The sequence below is a fragment of the Lepidochelys kempii genome, chromosome 7, assembly GCF_965140285.1.
Source record: "Lepidochelys kempii isolate rLepKem1 chromosome 7, rLepKem1.hap1, whole genome shotgun sequence".
In the NCBI taxonomy this organism is placed as follows: Eukaryota; Metazoa; Chordata; order Testudines; family Cheloniidae; genus Lepidochelys; species Lepidochelys kempii.
Genome location: NC_136386.1, coordinates 42,898,987 through 42,924,059, shown reverse-complemented (window position 1 = coordinate 42,924,059; position 25,073 = coordinate 42,898,987). Strand labels below are relative to the sequence as shown.

The 25,073-nt window shown below is 43.5% G+C and overlaps 1 protein-coding gene across 5 annotated transcripts in view; it reads right to left on the bottom strand.

Annotated features, from left to right (window-relative positions):
* Window positions 1–25,073, bottom strand: part of SFMBT1 (Scm like with four mbt domains 1) — a 137,673-nt gene that overhangs the window by 30,082 nt on the left and 82,518 nt on the right. For all 5 annotated transcript variants that reach the window (XM_078853705.1, XM_073352395.2, XM_073352398.2 and 2 more), the window contains 2 exons: window positions 18,500–18,594; window positions 1,181–1,421 (listed from right to left, as the gene is read on the bottom strand). In XM_078853705.1, the coding sequence (XP_078709831.1) occupies window positions 1,181–1,421; window positions 18,500–18,594 (336 nt within the window). The remainder of the gene's footprint in view (window positions 1–1,180; window positions 1,422–18,499; window positions 18,595–25,073) is intronic.

Genomic DNA, 25,073 nt, shown 5'->3' with positions numbered 1-25,073 from the left:
ATTTCATTCAGGAGGGTACATTTCTCATCCACACGTCAATAAGAAGGCCCATATGCTCCTACATCAGAGTGTGACTTTACCTTAGATTTACTTAAAGATAAGCAAGATTTCATATTAGTGTTATTTCAACAGATAGGGTCAACTCAGATCTTTCCTTCATTTCAATACAAGAGTACAATGTCTTCAGATAACAGACAAGAATTGGAGAAAGTGGGCGGGTCTGAAGTTTTAAATAAAATCAATCGTGTGAGTGAACTTTGTTAAATAACTGATCTCTGTTTCACCTGTCTTGAAGTGTGAGCTTCAACCACTTTGATAAACAGGTTTCACAGGGAACCAGTATGGGGAGCCGCTCTTGGGGCATCAGGTCTCAGCAGTTACCCAGAAATGATGCGAGGGAGCAAACACAAGCCCGTCTTGGGGATGGCCAATCAGACATTCCATTCCACAGGCAGGCACCAGGTGAAAACCAAGAGCACAACCCCAACAGCATCTTCATATCAAAGATCATTCTCAGGCTGCTTTCTTTCCAGACTCTGGAAATTGACATCAATGGGAGCACCATACAGATATACGACAATGAGGGGGAAAGAGTGTTAAGAAGGAGGACGACGTTCTATGTAGAGAAGGCCTATATTGGAGTGGTCATACGGAGTGTCTGTTACAAGGAGGGACAGCAAAGTAGGTAAGTGTAAAGCACCAACTGTGCAGCTCAAAATTAACCTTGTATTTGCTTTATTTTATTTTTTGTACATCACGGCCACTGATATAAACATAGATTTGGGAATTAAACTCATTATAAGCACAAGGCACAGTCGTTTACAGAGTAGGTTCTACGTAAAAACAGGTGGTTTTATGAAAAAAAAAAGTGTCTCAATGGCAAATGCCTAAAAAATAGCAAAACCAAAGAATTTGGGTGGCAATGGCTAGTGAGTACCAAAAATCTATGTTTTAAAGGCAAGTCTAATTTGGGTCCAAGCTACTGGTGCATCTCAGATAAAAGGATCCATTATAACTGCAAGTATATAGAAGTTTTTGAGATGAAGTGGGCAGTCAAATTAGCTTAACAGTTTGAGATGTTTTATAGCAAGTGCAAATTGCTTCTCTTAGCAGTTACAAAGGGCAAACATACATCAAAAACTAAATTCCACACTCCCTCATTTCCATGGGGAGTTGTTACCTTCAGGCACTTTGAGAATCTTTTTGTTCTGCTCACACCAACCAACTGGGTGTAAGTCAGCTGTCAAGATGTCGCACCAAAAGTCTGCCTTGCGGTCTTCCCCATAGCCATCATAGCGTAAGAGGAGCAACTGCCCACAAGTAGTGATGATGGTGGCTACCCAGTAGGTGTTGTGGTCAGACTTGACAGCAACCTCTAGCTTCATACCAGGGGCAAAGCCATTCTGCAAACTAGTGTCCACCTGAAAAAAGTAAAAACAACCACAGCTCAGTGGCTTATACAAACTCTAAGGTAAGGGAGGTAAAGCACACCCTTTTATATTTGGCCAGCAGCAGTACCCTACCAGACAACTGTCACCTCCCAAAATGCCAGTCTGCCTCCTCAGGGACATATATGATCATCTAAATAATTAAACATGATCTCATTTTAAGTGGTGTGAAGGGATCTTTTCATCATTAATTAAAATAAAACCTACTCATTGCAGTACACCATTCTTTACCCAAAAGCTCAGTAAATCACAACTGAGCATTCAGGCCAGTTGACGCTAAAAGTAAAATCTTTCAACATACTTTGATCCCTGGTGTAAAAGAATAACATTTTCATTATTCTGAGCTATCCCACTTGGCACCTATCCATCCTATTTTCTCTAACCTCGTTGGCTCAAGAACCCTCTTGTGGAAAGTGTAAATGAATGCTTCATACTGAAATACCACCACCTCCCCCTCCAGGGACTGATGCTTCTTTGTCTCATAAGATCGGACTCAACTGCACAGCAAATTCCAGGTTTTAATGAATTTTCTGAGGCTGCTCCCTCTGAGTCCTGGTCAGCACACTGTCCTGTTCTTTCGCTAAACAGATGGCTTCTGCTCTGTCACATTTGTTCCAAATTTTACTCTCTTCATGTTTTGCTTGCCTTCAACTGCACTTGCTCTCTGTTTGTTTCTGTCCTTCACCCCAGTCACTGCACCCCATTATTACTTCTGATATCTCAGAGGTTTGGAATGGTTTTACATTGGTGAGGCCTCATCTGGAGTACTGTGTCCAGTTTTGGGCCCCACACTACAAGAAGGATGTGGATAAATTGGAGAGAGTCCAGCGAAGGGCAACAAAAATGATTAGGGGTCTAGAACACATGACTTATGAGGAGAGGCTGAGGGAGCTGGGATTGTTTAGTCTGCAGAAGAGAAGAATGAGGGGGGATTTGATAGCTGCTTTCAACTACCTGAAAGGGGGTTCCAAAGAGGATGGCTCTAGACTGTTCTCAATGGTAGCAGATGACTGAACGAGGAGTAATGGTCTCAAGTTGCAGTGGGGGAGGTTTAGATTGGATATTAGGAAAAACTTTTTCATTATGAGGGTGGTGAAACACTGGAATGCGTTACCTAGGGAGGTGGTAGAATCTCCTTCCTTAGAGGTTTTTAAGGTCAGGCTTGACAAAGCCCTGGCTGGGATGATTTAATTGGGGATTGGTCCTGCTTCGAGCAGGGGGTTGGACTAGATGACCTTCTGGGGTCCCTTCCAACCCTGATATTCTATGATTCTATGATTGCATTCCAGTAATGTCTACATAAAGCCTAAGACTGACATACACAATCTGTAGAACATTAAGAGCACTGAGGAGCCTCATCATATTCACCCCATTAGCACCATCATTAACTTCTTTCCAAGATAAAAAGAAGTCTGGCTGCACAGTCTTCCACACAGAAACTTCTATCCTTTTCTCAAAATGAGAATGCAGTACAGGATGCTTCCCTTCCAGTGGCTGAAGTAGTTCTGACAAGGTAGGAAGACCTTAACTACCTTACCACTACAGGATACATCTGAGCTACCTTTTATTCTACATCCCTGTTCCCAATTTTAATTCAAAAATCTAGCATTCATGCTCCTTTCCACAGCTGACTGAGTAATTGGTGCATATACATGGCTGGTCCAAAGGCCCATTTCTCTTGGATTAACTGCTAGAAATACTTTTCCGCACGTCAGACACAAGTTATTGATTGATTGATTTGTGTGTGTTATTGACTACCAACCTTCTTGTTACTGGCTGGTCTGTAATTACTTGGATTATTAGATTTTTATCAATCATCCATTTAAGCACAAGTTTATTATACATAGAAGTGTCAGGAACACCAAAAGAAAACCAAGGCATAAGTTTATAGATGCCTATTAAGCGCTCAGCTTCTTAAGCTCTTGCTCTTCATCTTTGGATTCCTTGTCTATTTGCCATTCAGAACCCTTAAGAAAAAAAATCACCTAAAACCTAGGCTATTTAAAATAAAGATTTAAAGAGGACAATATTTTACACTCTAAATCTAGAGAAGAAAGCCACAAGCTCCCTTCTCTACTGCAGCTGGCAACATCTGTACAAAACCTGAAGGAGGCAAAGCAACAAAGCAACTCTATTTCCATGACAGTAAGTGGGGGTCCTGTCTCACTGTGTTACAGAGATAATCACGTGGAATTAGAAATGAACACCGACAGAAGTAGCCACCTATGAAAGTACTGTAGTGCCAAAGTCCAATATAACTGCAATAAAAGTTTGCCCATTCACCAGAGGATCCCTTAGAGAGAGAGAGGTGAGTGCCCTCTTCTGGTAAAGAAAAAAATCTGCAACAAAATTAAATTTTGTAGACAAAATGTATGGTTTGTTTGTACTTGGCCACTGACAAGATTCAAACGGATGAGACACCCTGGGTAACAATGCTGAAAATCTGTTAAACTTTCAAGCATTGAATTTAGAGAAGAGAATGTTATGTCCTGCAAGAATAAAACTGAGTTGCCTGACCAAGGATACATCTCATTATTGTTTGTATTGCAATAGCACATAGTGGCCCCGGTAGGACAGTACCCCATTGTACCAGTTGCTTTACAAATACAGAAAGACTCTCTCTGTCCTAAGACGACAACACTGATTAACAACAAGATGCAATAAGTATAACAGGAGGAGGGAAGAGGGGTTGCACAGACAGAATAAGGGACCACGATCATGTGGGTACATAAGACAATGATGTGCTCAATTTCATGGCCATACACAAATTACACATGCAAAAAACATGGGAGCAATAGAGCTTCTCAAAGAAAACGATGGCTAGAGCTAGGGGGAGGGGTTAATTGATGTTTCTTTTTTCACAAGGGCAAAACCACAATTTTTCTCCAAATCTCATTCTTGGGAACTGATGAACTCTTAGCTTAAAAACTTTCCAACAAATTTCAGCCAAAAGCAGACACCTAGCAGGAAAAATTTCAGCCAGAACAGTTAAAGTTTAGCAAAGTTATAAGCACCGAAAACAGAGAGCGTCTTATAATAGGAAGTGTCTGGCAATCTGAATTATAGGCAATGCTTCCAGGTCTTCCTATAAAAATCCAGCCATCTCCAATTGCCAATCAGCCTCACATCACTAGCTGGCTATCATCCCAACTATAGGGGAATGAGAAAAAGTGGATGGGAATGTATAGGCAGAGAGATTAACAGATTTATTAGTCCAGGGAAAACAAGTATAAGAATGCACAAGGAAGCTAGACACCTGGTCACTGAGAGCACATAAATTAAAATAACTTGATCACAGTCCTCACCCTCCCAGTCACCTGCTATTAACTGCATGTGAAGAGGAAACAAAATGCTTCCAGGTTCCTGAGTCAACTCAGTATATGGACTAGAACCCATGGGGCCCATGGACTTCTCTCAGGTGTCACAGACTAGATCAAAGGTTCCCCATCTGTACATATGCTAGTGGTAATGGTATATCTGCATGAAGAGCTTAGTTACATAGTGCTGATTCCCTTGTTCCTAGCTGCAAAATCATTCATGGATTCATATATTAAGGCTAGAAGGGACCATTATGATCATCTAATTTTGACCTCCTGCATAATACTGGCCTTGGAATTTCATCAAGTGGTCTGATGGTTATTACCCTCACTAAAGAAACCTCACCTTATTTCTAGGCTGAATCTGTCTAGCTTTATCTTCCAGCCATTACATCTTGTTATGCCTTTGTCTTGTAGACTAAAGAGCCATCTATGATTAGACATTACTGCCTATGTAAGTCTTATGAGCTGAGGAAGTCACCTCAGACCCTTCCTTGTTAGCTAAACAAATTTAACTTCTCAACCTCACAGTAAAACAGGTTTTCCAGACCTTGGATCATTCTCATAGCTCTCTTCTGAACTCTTTCTAAATTTGCCAACATCCTTTTTAAAGCGTTTACACTAGAACTGGACATAATATTCCAGGGATGTTCTCACTAATGCCATATACAGTGGAATATCATCACCTCTCCACTTCTTATTGATAGGCTCCCCCTTATACATCCAAGCATTTGCTATCTTGGTCCTTTGAGACACTGCTTTCCAAAATACAGTCCCACATCTAGTAAGGGTGACCTATATTTAGGGCCCTTCATTTTCATTTATTTCATTTTATTTTTCCTGACAATTTATCAGTGTTTATTACCACAACAACTAAAACAGGTGAAAATCAGTGTTAAAACTTATTAATTTTTCTGGGTAAATAACGGGTTGATTTTGGTGGACAGAAAGGGGTGGGGGGGAAGTAGTATTCAGTAGATTAATGCTTTGAATTCCATTCATCAATGAGGAACTAAAACAGAACTCAAAACACAATGCCACCTCTGAGTTTAAGAAAACAATGTATCTCTATTCAAATAAAAAAATTTATTTGGGGATTAAACAGTTTACTGTTGTAGACTTAGAACTATTAGCCTATAAATATTTACATTTAACAATTGGGCCACATCATTTGCAGCGCACACGCTCAACTTCATCCTTTTCTCCTGGTTTGTTTTTTTTTAAAAAAACCTTTTAATACTTTGTTGTGTTTCTTCCCATTTTAGTGTCAAATCTTTAAACAGTCATCTGCTAACATCTTGAAATGTGTATGTGGTGGGAGTGAGATTCATCAGTACATTCAGATGCGTGCACACTTCAGAACATGCGTGCCTGTTTGTTTATTGTGTGTATCTTCTAGACTAATACATAGCCTTACTTCAACAGGCAGCTTTGCATTTACACGCAGACTAATGTATTACCATAATGATACAAAAGTAGGGTGAAAATCGGGAAAAAAACCCCACTTCTTGTAAAACCCGAGAATTTTTTGGTAAAAATTGGTTTAAACTGAAAATGAAGGGGCTTACATATTCTCTTGGTTCTTAGATAGATGACCTTGCATTGAGATATATTAAAACGCATGTTGGTTCAAGTAAACCTAGCTTTTCACGTGATCCAGATCACTCAGTAGAAGACCATTATTTTTTGTTAAGCATTATGTTTTCTTCCTATGATTGGTAAAAGTATTGAATAGCATTTGGCTGTGGGACCCATTATAAATACCCCCACTGGATGATTCCCCATTCGCAATTGCTTTGAGATCCATCACTAAGCCAGTTTTTAACATGTTCTGCATTAATTTTGTATATAGCATATGTATATATTTATCATCAGATTATCATGCATATAAATCATACTAAAAGCTAGAAAATATTACTTTCAGTTAAAGCAATTGCTGTTGTTACCAAGTGATATTATGAGATCAGAGGGGAGATGTCACATAAGACACCGAATTTGGGAGGGGAGAGGAAAGGGAGAGTATGCATGAGGTCCTATTAAACTTTTTCCTAGTGCATAGCACATTTTAAGAATCACTGGAGTAGATCACCAACTCATGCCATTCTAGCCATGGTGATTTTGTAATGTGTGCCATACAACTATATTCTCTTAAACTGAATAGCATGAACACAGCTAAAATGCAGGGCAAAAAAAGACCATGGAAAGAATGCCATGCAGGAAGACAAATGGACTGAAGGAAACTTCAAAAAAGAAGCAATTGTTGATAATTAAAATGGCAAAGGAGACAAAAGATGGATTAACCAGGGCTGCCACAAAGTCCTGATAGCATGAGACAACAAAGGTGGGCCTCTGAGTTACCTTTTTTAAAAAACACATACTATAGAGTATTCATAATATTAACCACCACACTTGAATGGGGCTCCCACTGCAAGAGTAGGGGTGAAATGAATTCCTTTCCCACCTTGGAAAAATGTTTTATGGAACTGTACTTGAAATCTGTAGTTTACAAAATATTCTTTAAATATAGACCTGTTACATTATATAGGGACTTAGTTGTGTCTCATTCTTTTATTATTTAATTTTAGTAACTAAAATGTTTCCAAATAAATGTGCCACCAGAACAAATAGAAATAATACACTTGACTATGTTCGACCCTAATATTGTACCGATGCGGGAGTATGACAGATGACACTGATCTGTTAAGACAGCTTTGAGACTTGTGAAGCACACAACTGCGGGGCCTTCCTGATCCATAAAGTACTAGAAATGCAAAGAATCGCTATCTTCACTAGTGAAAAACCCTGAAAATGCAAACTGATGTAAACCAGTGCTTAAAAAGGACCAAAGAGTGTGGCTCCCATTTCCGCAGAGGGATGGCAGAAAGGAAACAAGAGAGCCCTCCAGACAGCATAGAAGTAGTTCAGTTCAGTCTGAGTACAGCACAATGAATCATTTTCTAACTTTCGCCCAAAATCCTTTAGCTAGGGTGATTGTGGACTGGAATCGGGTACGTGTGATGGAGGCAGAAGGTGGGCGAGAAGCAACTGTCAGGGAGTATTTTACAGGCCCACCCAAATATGCCATTAAATGTATCTATTTACTATCAGCTGTTTTGTTAGCAAAAAAATACAGTTTTCCCTTTACTCAAGTTTCTGTGAAGAAGACATCAAGCATTTCACTTTCTGAACTTCATGCCCTACGGTAACACTGATTAGAGTCCAAGCTATATTCAGTGGGATGTAAAACTGGTTTATTAGGAAAGATGGGTGAGGAAGTTTGTTTTTTTTGGTTGGTTTTTTTTTTTTTTTTTTTTAACAAAAAATAGATATGAAGTATTTGCCTGACCAAAGTAAAAGCCTTTAATTGGTTCCTTAATAAAATATTTATATATAAATCATTCATGGTGGTGAATTAGGGCTCCCAGAAAGTGCTGAAAATGCCCTCACAATATTTCTAACACTGAGTGAAAAACTAGGTCTGAAGTCAGATATTTGATCCTTTATCACATTTTGAAGTTTAGAGGACCATTTTCACTAGAACCTCAGAGTTAGGAACACCAGAGTTAGGAACTGACTACTCAACTGGTCCGTTTGGAACTGGAAGTACAGTAACCCCTCACTTAATGTCATCCCAGTTAAAGTTATTTCATTGTTACATCGTGGATCTATTAGAGAACATACTCATTTAAAGTTGTGAACTGTTTGCTTATAACGTTGTTTGGCCGTGGGAACCAGGGTGGGTCAGCAGCCCCCTGTCAGCTCCCCCACAGTGCCTCCCACCCGCCGGCCGCCCCATGGATCAACAACTTCCCCCTCCCTCCCTGTGCCTCCTGCCTACAACAATTGGCTGTTTCCCCTTGTTCAGGAGGGGAGGAGGAGCAAGGATACAGCATGCCCGGTGGGAGGGGGTGGAGGAGAGGCGTGGTGGGGGTGGGGCCTTGGGAGAAAGGGTGGAGTGGGATCAGGCCTGGGTCAAAGTCTGGGGTAAAGCACCCCCCCCAGCACTTTGGAAAGAACAGCAAGAGGAGCAGCCAGACAATCCACCCTCTTTCACCCTTTGACTCCACCACCTCAACCAAGCTTCACAATCATCATTGCTGAATACAGTATTATATTGTTCATTTAAAATTTTTTAAAAAATATATACTGTATATGTATATAATGTCTTGTCTGGTGAAAAAAATTCCCTGGAATCCAGTCCCCCCCATTTACAATAATTTTTATGGGGAAACTGGTTTTGTTTAACATCGTTTTGCTTAAAGTCGCATTTTTCAAGAACATAATTACAACATTAAGGGAGGAGTTACTGTATGCAAGCAGCCAGCAGCAGACACAAAAAAGCAAGCAGCAAATACAGTGCAGTACTGTGTTAAACGTAAACTATTAAAAAATGAAGGGAAAGTTTAAAAATGATTCAACAGGATAAGAAAACTTTTTGTGTTTGATTCATTTAAATTAAGATGGTTAAAAGCAGCATTTTTCTTCTGCATAGTAAAGTTTCAAAGCTGTACCAAGTCAATGTTCAGTTGTAAACTTTTCAAAGAACAACCATAATGTTCTGTTCACAGTTATGAACAACCTTCATTCTCAAGGTGTTCGTAACTGAGGTGCTACTGTATATATCGCTGTGCCGCCATCTGACTTGCTCTTCCACTTTATAGATTATTAATATTTAGACTGGGAAGGGAAGGCTCATGAGAGGTCACAGAAAATCCTTAATTTTTCTGGGGGAAGTTTACAGAGACTCATCTTTAAAAATCTATTTCAGCATGTAGGGAGGAAATGAAGTATTACTGACATCACTTCTTTATCCTGCTATATTTTAAGCAACCCCACCCTCCAAAACCTGATTTTGATGCTTTTCAGATCCTCAAACTTGTGGCAAATTGCTGGCACGATTATGATGGGTCCCGCACTTCCTCTTCTTGTGGGGAGTGGGGGGAGAGGGGAGGGGTTCAGGGCACACTTTTCTGCCCCTGAACTAGGGTATCTACTGTCCCACTAGTAACCCAGAGAAGGGTAGTGGAGAGGGAGGGCCCGGGCCTGCCCTCTACTCCGGGTCAAGTGACAAACCACTTGAACTAGTGCTTCCTTCCCCTGGGCTACTTCCCTCTCCTGCCCTCTAGCTTGTGGGGCTTCCTGCCCTCTCTCTGCACAAGCCGGGTGACTCTTAACTTAGGGTCTTGGTCTTCTAGCCAGCCACGGCACTTCTCCAAACTGCTCTCTGCTCCAACTCCAAACCACTCTACTCTGACTCCTTCCCCTAGCAGGGAGTTTTTATCAGGTGACTGGTTTCAGGTGCTCTAATTGGCTTCAGATGCTTTTAATTAATCTATAGCAATCTTTCTCCCCTCTACAGGGAATAAGGCTTCTCCTCATCCTGGGGCTTACATATCTCTCCTATATCACTCTCCTGCTGCCTTCTGGCCATGCTGTATCACATATCCTCCCCCTTGCTCAACACCATGGGGTTGGGCTACTTGGGATGAGAGACAATGCTTTCGTGACAAGCCATCTGTGTTGCTGTGTTGGCTTCCAGCCCCATGCTGCACTCGGAAATGAAAGGGTTGCAGAGATAGGAACCATCTAGTCACTCTTGCATTCTTCTCCTTGTTTCTGTGCAACCACTGGAGCGGGGCGTGGTCGGTCACCAGGGTAAAACGCCGCCCCAGTAGGTAGTAGAAGAGAGTTTCCATGGCCCATTTTATCCCCAGACATTCCTTTTCAACGACAGTGTACTTTTGTTCCCTGGGGAGGAGCTTCCGGCTGAGGTACAGGATCAGGTGTTCCTCCCCCCCTACCATCTGCAAAAGGACGGCTCCGACGCATCTGTTAGCAGGATGAATTTTTTCTTGAAGCCTGGGGCTATGAGTACTGGATGACAGCAAAGGGCTGTCCTTAAAACTGTGACTGCTCCTTCTGTTGCATCAGACCACTTTACTATCTCGGGGCCCCGAGGCTTTATCAGGTCCGTCAATGGCCCTGCTCTTGTGGTGAAATGAGGGATGAATCTCCGATAGTACCCTACTAACCCAAGAAATGCTCTAACCTGCTTTTTACCGACTGGCCGAGGCATCCACTTTGTTCTACTGGGGTTTTACCAAGCCTCTCCCTACTACATACCCGAGGTATCCGGCCTCAGCTAGTCCTATCACGCACTTGAGGGGGTTGGCGTGAGGCCGGCCTTCCACAGGGCATCTAGTACAACTTCTACTTTCCCTAGGTGCGTTTCCCAGTCAGGGCTATGGATGACTATATCGTCTAAACAGGCAGCGGCATACCTGGCTTGGGGTCGCAGCAATTTATCCATAAGTTGTTGGAATGTTGCAGGGGCCCCGTGCAGTCCAAAAGGGAGGACAGTGTATTGGAACAGGCCATCAGGTGTAGAGAAAGTAGTCTTCTCCTTGGCGTTCTTGGCCAGGGGAATTTGCCAGTATCCTTTGGTCAGGTCCAGAGAAGTTAGGTATTGGGTCTTGCCTAACTGATCAACTAATTTGTCGACACATGGTATTGGATAAGCATCGAATTGGGATACTTCATTCAACTTCTGGAAGTCGTTGCAAAACCTCAGGGTGCCATCAGGCTTGGGGACTAGGACGATAGGGCTGGACCACTGGCAGCGGAACTCTTCAATAATCCCAAGTTCTAACATCTTCTTCACTTCTGTCCTAATTTCCTCTCTTTTAGCTTCCGGTATCTGGTACGGTCTTATTGTCACCCTTATTCTGGGCCTGATGACGATAGGATGTTGGACCAATGTCATACGGCCCGGCTGCGTACAGAACACATCTTGGTTCCATTGGATCATATCAATGATCTCTGTTTGTTGTTCTGGGGCTAACTTGGGGAATATCCTCACCTGCCCCTGTGGGTTGTCTGTCTGAGGTGGAGCTCTCCGAATGACCAGGCACATCTCTCGGTCACGCCAGGGCTTCAGTAAGTTTACGTGGTAGATCTGCTCTGGTCTTCGGCGGTCTGGTTGTCTGACCTTACAGTCCACTTCCCCAATGGCTTCCACCATCTCATACAGCCCATGCCCGCTGGCTAGGAGTTTGCTTTCCGCTGTCGGCACTAGCACCATCACCTGTTCTCCCGGCTGAAATTTCTGTACTTTTGCCCGGTGGTTGTAATATGTCCGCTGGGTCTCTTGTGCTTTTTCCAAATGTTCTCGTACTATAGGGGTTACTCGAGCTATTCGCTCTCTCATCAGTGTCACGTGCTCAATGACATTCTTTCCTGGGTTGGGTTGTTATTCCCAGTCCTCCTTGGCGATATCTAATATTCCGTGTGGGTGGCGCCCATATAGCAGCTCAAAGGGAGAGAAACCAGTGGACGCCTGGGGGACTTCCAATATTGCAAACATTAGGTATGGTAGAAGGGTATCCCAGTCTTTTCCATCCTGTGCTACCACCTTCCGGATCTTTAAACCACTCGACCAGTCCATCTGTTTGTGGATGGTAGACTGAGGTCTGTATGGCATGGATGCGGAACACGGTACACAAGTCCTTCATTAATTTCAACACGAAAGGGGTTCCTTGGTCAGTCAGGATCTCCTTAGGGATGCCCACTCTGGCAAAAACCTGGAGTAGTTCTTTTGCTATTGCCTTGGATGTGGGGTTTCTTAAAGGAATGGCATCTGGATACTGTGTGGCATAGGCAAGGATGACTAATACATTTTGGTAGCCCCGTGCTGATCTTTCCAGTGGGCCCACTAGGTCAATGGCTATCCTTTCAAAAGGGACTTCAATAATAGGCAAAGGTACCAATGGGGCCTGCAAGTGCGGTGGGGGGCTATGCAACTGGCATTCCGGGCAGGAGGTACAATAGCGTTGGACCTCCGTGCGTATTCCTGGCCAGTAAAACATTTCTTAGGACTCTATCCAGTGTCTTCTCTACTCCTAGATGTTCCCCAAATAAATGACTGTGAGCTAACTCTAGTACTGCCCTTGTGTGTTTCTGTGGGACTAAGAGCTGCTCTACTTCTTCCCTTTGTATTTGCACTATTCGGTACAACAGATCATGTTTGATCACATAATACAGCCTTGGGCCTTTGGTCTTTCCTTCCATGGGTACACCATTTACTTCCACTACCTCCTCCCTCACATTCGCATATAGTGGGTCATTGGCTTGGTCCTGCCTGAAATTCCCACATGAGGCACCGATCTGACCTAATTCCATGGGACCTATTTCTACTCCGTCCCTTGGGTTGTCCCTACTTGGGCTAGGAACTGCCTCTGAGTCCTCACTGGCCTGAATTGTCTCCTGGCCTCCTCAACGGGTTCGCTTACCAACAAGGGAGACTTTCTGGTTCTCTGCTGGAATCCTGGTCCCTAGCCCTTTTATCTGCCCTCTTTTCCTGCCTAGACTTTCGGGGTTTCCTGGGGGATGAAAATAGCTCTGGGGCAAATTCAGCAAAAATTTGGGTGAGGCTATCTGTAGGTGCATCTGTGTCAGCATGGGGGTTGCTACCCTCCCCTGGCTCTACTGGGGGGAGTAAGTTCTCAAACCTGGGGAAGTCCCTACCAATTAAGACCAGGTAGGGGAGCCTAGGGACCACCCCTGCAGTTATCCTGGTAGTGTTTCCCTGGATCTCAATCCGTACTGGGATTGTGGGGTAGAAATTTACGTTGCCATGAACGCACGTTACCCCTGTGGTTTTGGCCTGGGTTAGCCACCAACTTCCCCGAGACCAGCGTGCCAGCACTCCCGGAATCTACTAATGCTATGGTTGCAATACCATTCATTTTTACTGACCTTGTATATCCATGTGAGGTCACTGTGACCCCTTCCAGGCCGATAGGCCACATTGTTCCCCAGGATCCCACAGATTGCACTGCATAGGCTCTTCCCTGTTGGAGCATTGGGCTACTATATTCCCCAATTCCCCACACTCGTAACACCGACCCCTTATCCCGGTTGTCACCCTCTGCCTGGGGCTATTTGGTCGGCCCCCCCAGCCCTCTCTTCCCAAACCCCCAGGTCCCTTCTTGGCCTCAGGCCATTCCTCAGTGTCTTTCCTCCCAGTTATGGTTCTTCTGTAGTTCTCGACAATCCGGGGCCTTGGGTTTGGGGCTGGCTTCCTGGTTTGCCGTGTCTCACCCCCTGGGGTCTGGAACAGTTCATGGGCTGCCAGCTGTCTTTCCACGAGGCAGACCAACTCCTCGTAAGTAGAGGGGTCATTCTGGCCAACCCAAGCCTGGAGGCCTGGTGGTAGCCCCCTCATATACCGGTCCAGTACCAGGAGCTCCATCATTTTCTCAGAGCTGAGGGCCTCAGGGCTCAGCCATTTCTGGGTCAGGTGGATCAGGTCAAACAATTGCGATCGGGGTGCCTTGTCCTCTGTATACTGCCATTCATGAAACCTTTGGGCTCGCAACGTCGTAGTTACTCCGGATCTGGCCAGGATCTCTGCCTTCAGCTGGGGGTAATCTTCCGCAGTCTCTGCAGACATATTGTAGACGACCTTCTGGGCCTCTCTACACAAGAATGGGGCGAGGATACTAGACCACTGATCTTGGGGCCAGGCCTCCCGCAGGGCTGTTCTCTCAAATGCCAGGAGATATGCCTCCACATCATCCTCCTGTGTCATTTTCTGTAGGCAGTGGCTGGCCCATATAGTCCAGGTCCCATCGCAATTGTGGTTCCGCTCCATAAGGGCCTTCATCTGGTTTGCCAGCTCCTATAGCAGAGCTCGGTCCTGGGCAGCCTGATTCATCAACAGCCGATTAGTCTCCTTCTTCACCTGAGTCGCCTTCTGTTGGGTGGTTGCTTGGAGTCGGGTAGCCTCCAGCTGGGCCGCAGCGGCTTGTATTAAAGCCTTGACCACGTCGTCCATCTTGGGGACGGGATGGTTTTGGCTAACCCTGATTTAAGTCCCCAGCGTGGAGATCCCACTCCTGACACCACGTGTGGCAAATTGCCGGCACAATTATGATGGGTCCCGCGCTTCCTCTTCTTGTGACGGGGAGGGGGGAGGTTCAGGGCACACTTTTCTGCCCCTGAACTAGGGTGTCTACTGTCCCACTAGTAACCCAAAGAAGGGTAGTGGAAAGGGAGGGCCCGGGCCCGCCCTCAACTCCGGGTCCCAGCCCAGGGGCCCTAGGGATAGTGACAAACCACTTGAATTAGTGCTTCCTTCCCCTGGGCTACTTCCCTCTCCTGATCTTCAGCTGTGGGGTTTCCTGCCCTCTCTCTGCACAAGCTGCGTGTCTCTTTACTTAGGGTCTTGGTCTTCTAGCCAGCCACGGCACTTCTCCAAACTCTCCTCTACTTCAACTCCTCTAAACTGCTCTCTGCTCAGACTCCTTCCCCTGGCTGATTGAAGCAGGGGGTTTTTAATCAGGTGACTGGTTTCAGGTGCTCTAATTGGCTTCAGGTGCTTTTAATTAATCTATAGTAACCTTTCTTCCCTCTACAGGGAATAAGGCTTCTCCTCATCCTGGGGCTTACATCTCTCTCCTATATCACTCTCCTGCTGCCTTCTGGCCATGCTGTATCACGAACTACATACACAAAAATAAATTTCTACTAATAAAAATTAGAAATCACAAATGTTTTAAAAAGTCCCCTGCAAATTCCGTTCTGCCTGAATTTCACTCTGGGCAAAGTTTCCATGCTTCAGTTAGGCATTTATACAGGCAGCCTTATTCAGAAGGAGATAATTGCAGCTGCAACTGATGTCAATGGGAGATGTGAGTACTCAGCACTTCTGAAAAGCAGGCCACTTGGGTATTTAATTTTAAACCACCTATATCTGAAAATTTTTGGTGGATGGATACACATTTGGGTGCACCCAGGCACACATTTTGCTGCCTCTTGAGGTGATTTGTGAACTATTAATATTTTCAAAGTTCAACAAACTTTAATACAAAGGTGATAAAAGAGGAACTATTTACCAGCCACAGACTACCTACCCATATGTACAACTGGTGAGAAAAATCTGACTCAAAACATTGGTTTGGGGGAAAAAAGGATTTTGAAAGTTCATCATTATGAAGATGTGACAGCTTTTAAGATATAGCCAGAGTGCTACACGTTTAAATGGCCAATTTAGAAAAGATAATTACAGCAAATTTTATTCAACCTCTCCTAAGCTTCTTATACCTATACAATGGAGCTCTGAACAAGGTGTGTGTGTTTGTGTGTGGGGGGGGGGCCAGGGGGGTTTAATCCTCTTGTTTCAATTATTTGAGTATATAACACTTGTTAGTCTCGTTTGTGTTTTATAAATATCATTTTTGTGTGGCTGAACTGTTATCCTAAAAGATATTACCTTATTCATCTTGTCTCTCATCCTACCCATGTTTTTTTTTTTAATGCACAATGTTTTATAAAGCAAAAGAACTGTTCTAGAAGGCAGTGGTAAAAGTCTATCAACAAGTGTAAAAGAAAGTAAGTTCACAGAACTACTGTATTAACAGTCTGAATTCAGTTGTAATACAAGTTGTTTAATAGAGAGTCTGGTTAAGCTTGTCTTCGGTTAACTTACATGACAATGTTACTTACTTGGGTCAAGACATTATCTTGGCAACAACAGGTCACCCACTGTTTACACTGATGAAGTGGGAAGTAGAATTAGAAGACACTTTAGACCATATCTAAACTAGGAGTGTTTTGCCAGTAAATCAATACTATACCTGCAATGTGTTCATAGTGAGGACACAACTTATACCAGCAAAACACTGCTTTTCCCAGTATAGCTTATTCCAGAACCCACCCTCCCCCCCACAGCAAAATATGCTATGCTAGAAAAGGGCAGTTTTGCTGGTATAACTGCAGTTCCATCAGGGGTTTTTGTCAGCACAGCTATGTTGGTCAGAGATCACACCTCTTCATACCCCTGACAAACACTGATATGCTGGCAGAAGTTTGAATCATAACCATGGCCTTAATAAAATGTTACAAGCATACTGATGAATGCTTGCATTAATGAACTCATTAATGAATACCAAGATGCACGTACGGTCAACATAACAAAGTTGCTACATTTACTGACTCAACCCTACACTGACTCTTGACATCAAAGATCACCCAGTTAAAATACTGAATCCCATAACAAAGATCAAATAGATAGGATGTACCTCAGGAGCATTACAGCAATCCACTTTCAGTAACTGTCAGAGTACCAAGGGCCTGATTCCTTATCAAGTTCAGTCCAACAGAAAATGTGCTCTTCAAACTTGGATTGAATCAGTACTGTAACTCTCAATAAGCTCAGTTCATGCTATAACCCTAACATGCTAGAAATTAAAATTAATAGTTCACATTTTCGGAGGCTGGATACCTGAGCTCTTACTCAGTGATCTACTTGATAAGTATTATTTTCCAAAATGCATGGAATAGACTTTGCAAAGGCTAAAAAACTTTACTGTATATAAAAAGAAAAAATTAAGAGAAAGCATGTTCTGAATTTTAAAAAGTTTTCTAGCGTTTCACACTTCTGCAGCAGTTATCAACCTATCTTGAGGTTTCAAAGGACTTTGTGAACATCCATGAATATAGCTGATCAAAAGTTGTCAAAATTTTAACAAAATTTTGAACAAACAGGAGTGGGTGGAATTCTGCAAACTTTTAATTAAAGTTTCCCTTGCTTTTTGACCAGCTTTATTCATGAATAGAGTCTCAACAATCTTAGTAAGCAGGTAAATATCCTTATTTTATAGGTGAGGAAACAGGAGTAGAGATTAAGGGTCAGATCCTTGGCCTCTGGCCACAAACCACACAGCACAAAGGAGGGAGAAGGGCATTAAGTGAAAAGGCCACATAAAGCTCTCCATCTGCACTTCCCTAATTCCAGGCCAGCTCTGTGTAGGGCCAGTCCTGAGGAACAACCTAAGGACTGCTCTAAGTTATGGGAAATGCCTAAGGGCCCAAAATTGCAGACAGATCATGGAATAGCATGGGGAGGAAGGAGAGACTTTCTTCTAATTAAGTCTCCTGTGCTGGCAGCAGGGGGTGGCTGGCTAGCATAGGAGTCTCTACACCTGCAATGATGCCCCACCCAGGGCCAGATACACAGGCTCTACACCTCAGCAATTATCATCATACACCAGCAATGATGTGGCACAATGTAACCACATCACATACTGGGGATCTGTTGTAAATGATTTACTCACCACCACTCAGGAAGTCAGGGGGGAACCCAGGCATCCCCTCCCACTCCACACTGCCCCGGAGCCCTATGCCCTAAGAGACTCTTTACTGTAATCGAGAGAGTGTTTGTAAAGCACAACATAATTCAAGTAATATTTTCTGCCAATTTCTTTGCAGTCCATCATGCAATTTTCCCCTTCAGAGCACACTTGGGTCAGTTTCAAATACTTTGCATGCCAAGAACTTCAGCTCCTACTTTCCAGAATACAGCTCCCTTAGAGCAAGTTCTCACAGCAAAGTTCACTGGCACACTGTATAGGGAAATAAAGGGACTGGGCAGATCAACACTATCACAGAAGGTGCTGAGATCCAGAGTTAATAGTGAAGTGCTCAAGAGACTCTAGATCATTCCATTACTACCAACTGGAAATGAGGTCACCTCCTGATAACCAAGGAGACAGGAAAATCCAAAGACCAGCAAAAAAATGCATTCTCCACTGCTCTCAAATGTATGTGATCAACAAGTCTTCCATTGGCAAGACAGCTTTGCAGGCGTGCGAACTCAAAGAAACCCTATACATTCAGGATACAGGAAAGAAAAAAGGCAAAGAAGGAGGGAGCTGAGAAACAAAGAACTCTTACATGTTTAAAAGATCCATGCGGGGCTGCAGTTGCTCCAGTGTCTTCTAGATACTCATCCCAATTGAATTCTGCTTCTTCCACTCCAGACCCAGCATCTAGAATAGAACAAACAACCTCAGTCTAGTATCTGACATGGATGTAGTACCTCTCAGAGTATGTTACTTGATTTACTGCTTTAATCACCAAACTAAATATATATTTTGGTTCCTCTTCATCCAACACTTTTTAACACAGTTTCTATTGTGAATGCATTAGTGGAAAGATCAAATGACAAGTCTGTGCCCGTGAAAAGTTACCTATAAATTGCAAGGGAATCAGTAGCAGCAGGTGTGGATTTATAGAGAAACTGGTAAAAGGTCTATTTAATTAGCTAATAAACGTACTGATCTGCTAACAATTTTCTAGGCAAGCTTACAAACGGAGGAGATACCAGGAGAAAATTAAAGGGATTCTAAAGAAGCTTGATTTTTGTATCACAAATACTAATAAGAAAAGGGACTGCAGTAGACACTCTGCAACTGGACTTTACAAAGCTTCTGATGAGGTGCTGCAATGAAATCTAATCTGGCAGAGATTCAGTCATGGGCTTTCATATGAGCACTGTCAGATGGACTGAAAAGTAGCTGGAGAATGATACAGAAGCCAACAGGTAAAGCAAACTGTGAAATGCTCCAGGGCTTGGTGTTACATCTTTATCAGTGATTGGGAATTTAGGCAAAAAGGCATCATTTATCAACACTAACAAGGACAACAGGTTTTCAAATGGATTGAAAAATTATATTGGAGCTGGGCAAATAATAAAATGGTAATTACTCTTTTTCCTTCAATTAATGGGTATATTTAAGTCATCTCTAGATAAAAATACCGAGAACATAAAAGAGCCTCACGCCATAAAAAAGCCTGGAGAAGGAAATAACCCAAAACATTGATATTCATTCATTTATGGAGTTACATTTACATCTGGCACTATTGTGATTACTGCTTTCAAACTACTACACATTTCTAAAGCACCAACAACATTTTACAGACAGAAAAACCAGATGAGAGTTTGCAAAAAAAGTGTGTACATGTAATTTGATTCTGGGCTGCGTGCATAAGCCCTCATGTGGCAAGGAGGCTACAGGCCCTTTCCATGGGACATTAGTGAAGCAGTATCGCAATACCTAACAGAATCCTGAAAGACCGTTGGGTGGTTGGACCTTTGATCCACATGAATGACCCTAGTGCACGGGTGGGCAAACTACGGCCAGCAGGATTGCCACCCCAGTGGTGCCATGGGCCCCGCCTCGCTCAGGGAAGCGGCCAGCACCACGTCCCTGCGGCCCCTCGGAGAGGTAGGGGCAGAGGGCTTCATGCGCTGCCCTTGTCTGTGGGTACCTCCCCCGAAGCTCCCAGGGGCCGCGGTTCCCCGTTTCAGGCCAATGGGACCTTCGGGGTGGGGGGAACCCACAGGCAAGGGCAGAGAGCTCCCCATGAGGGCTTGTGCACGCAGCCCAGAATCAAATTACATGTACACACTTTTTTTGCAAACTCTCACTTGTTTTTTCTGTCTGTAAACTGTTGTTGGTGCTTTAGAAATATGTAGCAGTTTGAAAGCAGTAATCACAATAGCGCCAGATGTAAATGGGAACGGGGAACCGCAGCCAATTGGAGCTTTGGGGGAGGTACCCAAAGGCAAGAGCAGCGCACGAAGCCCTCTGCCCCGCCCCGCCCCTCCCCTCCCCCAGGGGCTGCATGATGCCAGCCACCTCCCTGAGCGGCACGGGTGCAGGAGGCAGCATGCCCTGGCCCCAGAGTGGGCTGCTACCACCCCCGAGCCGCTCCAGGTAAACAACGCTGGGCCAGAGCCCAAACCCCTCCTGTAGGCACGCCCCCCAACTCCCTGTCCTGAGCCCCCTCCTGCACCCCACACCCCTCCTGCACCCCAGCCCCCTGCCTTGAGCCCCCAGCCATACCCTGCACCCCAACCCTGTGCCCCCTGCCTGCACCCCAACCCCCTGCCACACCCTGCACCATTTCCCTGAGCCCCCTCCTGCACTGTGCACCCCCTCCTGCACCCCAACCCCCTTCCCTGAGCACCCTCATACACCACGCACCCCTCCTCTGCCCCAAACTCTTGCCCGGAGCCCCTTCTGCACACACTCCATCCCGCACCCCAACCTCCTGCCCCAGCCCTACATTCATCGGCCTGCAAGCAATTTCCCCACCCAGATGCAGCCCTCAGGCCAAAATGTTTGCCCACCCCTGTCCTAGTCCAACTGTCTAAATTTGTCTAGGGTATAAGAGCAGACATGGAAGGGTTCAGTGTAGAGTACATGGAGCGAGCTGGCTCCAGCATAGCTGCAGCACTAAAACAGGAAACAACAAGCATTCTTTGCAAACTAAGGCCACTTTTTGTTCCGAATGAGAGGGACTTTAAATCCACAGCATTAGTAAATCTAGCTTAATTTTCCTGAGTGTAGACAAGCCCTCAACTAAAAGCTTCCTTCACTTTGGACTGTTTGGTATACCTCAGAGACAAGGTGGGTGAGGGAATATCTTTTATCAGACCAACTTCTGAGACAAGCTTTCAAGCTTACACAGAACTGACCTAAAGAGCTATATAAGCTCAAGAGTTTGCCTCTCTCATCAACAGAAGTTGATCCAATGAAAGATACTACCTCACCCACCTTGTCTCTCTAACATTAACAGTTGCAACACCGCAAACAACAACAGTGGTATGCCTCCTGCAAAGGAAGATCCGGAGTGTTTTGTTGGTATACAAGCTGTTCACATCTTTGGCAAAGGAGAGTTCATACTGATGCAGGCACTTAGAACGAGACAGAATTCTACATACATCCAGCCTTAATGATGTCAAGTTAGGGAGTATTCAGAAGGTACCAAGACAAGAGATGAATGGTCTTGAAAGGAAAGATTAGAAGACTGAAATGAATACTGATTGAGTAAACAGTGGCTGAAGAGGGTAAGGGAAGGGAGAGGCACCAAGGAAACGTAAGTGTGTCAACACCAAGGACAGAGAAGAAAGGAATTAGAGTGGTTTCAAGGGAGTACAGCTTGATACACCATTCAAGATGAGTCACAGGAAACACTGCCTAGTCATGAAGTCTGTTTGACAATGGAACAGCATCTTCAGAGAAGCAGGGAAGTCCCATTGCTGGAAGCATTTTAAAACTAGAATGGGCAAGAGACACTTGAGTACTTGTAACAAACACTGCACTGGTAAAGGAATGACAAGATGACTAATACAGTAAGTAGGACCTTCCCATCTCCAGTTTTATAGCTGATTATATAAACTGAATACCCTGGCTGCATTTTATAAAGTAACTAAAAACATCAGGAAATTTTATATCTAGTTTGTAAACTAAATGCACATGAAGAAATATCATTTAGTACTTAATTGTTATAACAAATATTACTTGTTTGGTAAATTCTAGGTGGGGCTCATTAAGCTTATTTAGAGGGTTGTATAGCATTAAGCATTTCCACACATTCAGCCCTTTTAAGACAGGTAATAAACACTCTTGCAGACAGAGTGGGTTGGGTGGAGAAAGCCACTTGTCCTACAAGTGATGAAATAGTAAGATTTTAAAACCATCTTATCTAATCCATTTACATCATCATCTTATCACACCTTTCTGCCCTGAAAGCCAAAACAGATTCACTTCTTAAGCAATTTTTGTTCATTCAAACATAAAAAGGCATAGGTTTGTCCAAAATGGAAAACTTGAAATTCTTTATGTAAAAAACACAAAGAATAGAACAATAAAGTCTTCAGTCTAACTCGGAGGTTCCTTTTTTCTGAACAGAGTAATAGTGTTAAGGGAGATGTTGAAAGGGTGATCCTTTGTTTTAAAGCACTTTAGTGGTAGGTATTCTACATTGCTAGTGGAATTTCCTTCAAGGTTTACAAAAGCATGTCTCATTTGTTGATTGCACTTATTTGTTGATGGCAATACCTGCGCCAAAGGAATCTACTCTCAATCTGATTTTGATAATGGAAATAATCATAAGCTGGTCATATTGGCCTTGAGAAGTTTTAGAGTTCAAAATACTCAGATACTGAATATGAACTCAGTGGGGAAATGGGGTCATGGTTACTGGATGAACTTTTAGGTGACAGGCCTGGCTTCCTACACCCCATTTTGGGTGGAACCAAGGGGCACCAACTACTCAGACTGGATCTCTGGGCTACACCTGATTACCAACCATATTATAACATAGGTCCAACTCAGTTTTGGTACCTGTATGAGTTTCCCTGAAGGAGGCTATGAGAGCATAAATTTGCAGTGATACAGAAACAATATCTACAAAACAAAGCATTATTTATTAATTCCTCAAAAGGTACAAAGCATGAATAGCTGGGGGAAGCAGACAGCATCTGCCCATTGCATCTAAGTCTGTCTCCCTGTGTGACTTTTTCTTCCTGTCAGCTCTTCATTGACACAGTGGCTAGCATCTCCGAGCTCACCCAAAATCCTTCCCTTTCCCAGGGTCTTTGAGAGTTTAGAATTCCCTTTGACCCCAGACAGCCTTGGGAAAGAGTAAAACTAGCCTGGATGGAGTCAGTTTCTTCCCCTTCAGTGGCCCAGCCACTGTTATCTGAATGGAAGATGTGTACTGGAGGTTGCCTGATGCTTGCCTATGAATTTCCCCATTTACAGCCTCCTTTGATTTCAATACATAGCCAAGTAACCCTTCATAACTAAACAGAGGTCTGCAAAATATTTATTAAAAAACAACCCAGGAATTTCCTGATTTGTCACAAATGGGTCCTTATTTTGAAGGCACTGGTTGAAACCTGTAGGTAATGGCTCCCATTTGAAGACAGCCCTAAAACAAACTGATTGAAAGTAAAGTGGTTAAACATAGGAATACTAGATGGATTTTGAGAATATGCAGCCACACTAAACTCACTGCTGAGCTGCTTACAGCACCAAAGTCTTATATAATGATGATCAGCAGATCACTGTCTAAGGGGCAGTTAAGCTCCTTAGAAGAGGCAGAGGTCACTTAACACACTGAAAGGGTCAATTAGTTTATGTTGCTACCTAATCACTACAAGGAACTCCAGAAAAGAAGCAGTGTTTGCCTGCTTTTCTAGGTATCATATACCCACTATTACAGTGCTGTCAGAAACAGTTCTGAATGAACTGGAACTGAGAGATGTGTCTATTTTTACTTCGTTAATATACATTGTCTGCTCTAAGCTGCATATGAGCTATTCACTCATCACACCTGTAGTAGAAAACCAGAAGCTATTATCTTCTACATTATATAAATCACTATTTTCAGCAAAGCATAACAAGCACAATAAATTACTGAAAGTGAACTTTGGAAAGAAATTACAAACTTTTACTCTCACTTTTGTGGAAGTGAGTTTAAGACTTTCCCTCCAATTTTCATAACTAAACCCTCAGTGTTGTAATGCTTTAAACTCTAGTGCATCATGTGACAAATCTGTCTGCCTTGTACCCATGTCTTTCTACAATGCTGAAGTTTCCAATTAATTTACTGTAGCTGTTACTGGGTGAATAAGAAACATGAAAAGCTTACTGAGTAATGTCCCCACACTAAAATGCTGCATTATGTTAAATGGGGAGAAAGGTAACAATTTCATTCTCCCCCATTGATAGATACATTATGCATGAATATATTCAGTGAACAAATGTCTTAATTTCTGCATTCAATTTCAGAGAATTCAGAAATACAGTAGAACCTCAGAGTTACGGACACCTCGGGAATAGAGGTTGTCTGTAACTATGAAATGTTTGTAACTCTGAACAAAGCACAGTTCAGGCTCCAGCTCCAGCAGCTGACACTCCAGGCCAGCAGCTCCCTCCACACCACTGGCAGCTCCCTTGCAGGCAGCTTCTTTCCCGGAGGTCAGACCGAGTTTGCAAGCTTGTCTCCCTCCTAGCCAGGGGAGGGGATGAAAGCCGTGCAGACCCCCGCGCTGCTCCTGCTCGGCTGGCTCCAGCTGCCATGGGCTGGCAGCATCAGTGTCTTCACCTCCTAGCTGTAAGTGGCTGTCCCATGCATGGGAGTGGGGGGTGGTAAGGGTGGTAACAGGCAGCCCAGATGTGCCTACCTCTAAGATGCAATACACGTACAGTACAGTATTTGCTTTCTTTTTGTCTCTTCTGCTCCTTGATTGCTTATTAGTGTCCAATTGACCGGTCAGTCTGTGACATATCTTTGAGGTTCTACTGTATTTAGTAAGTTTGGCTGAAGTCTGTCCCACTATGAAGGCTTAAGATAACAGGAAACCGTCAAATGTCAGCATTCAGTTGCTGTTTTATTTTTTGGTAAGGTAGTTATGACTGAGTAGGGCCCCATTTAAATTATATATTTTGATCTAGTCAGTTGGTGCATATAAGACCAGTTGAACTCAATTTGCATTTCAGATGTGTCTTGTGAGTTTATTATTTAATGTACTAATCAGTTTGAATTCAGACAATACAATAGAATCTTATTTATTTGTACTAATGAGTGATACCAACTGTGAAAGACTGATAAATCAGAAAGGCCCAGTTTTTTAAAAAGTATTTAGGCATGGCTGTGCTCAGCATTGTAA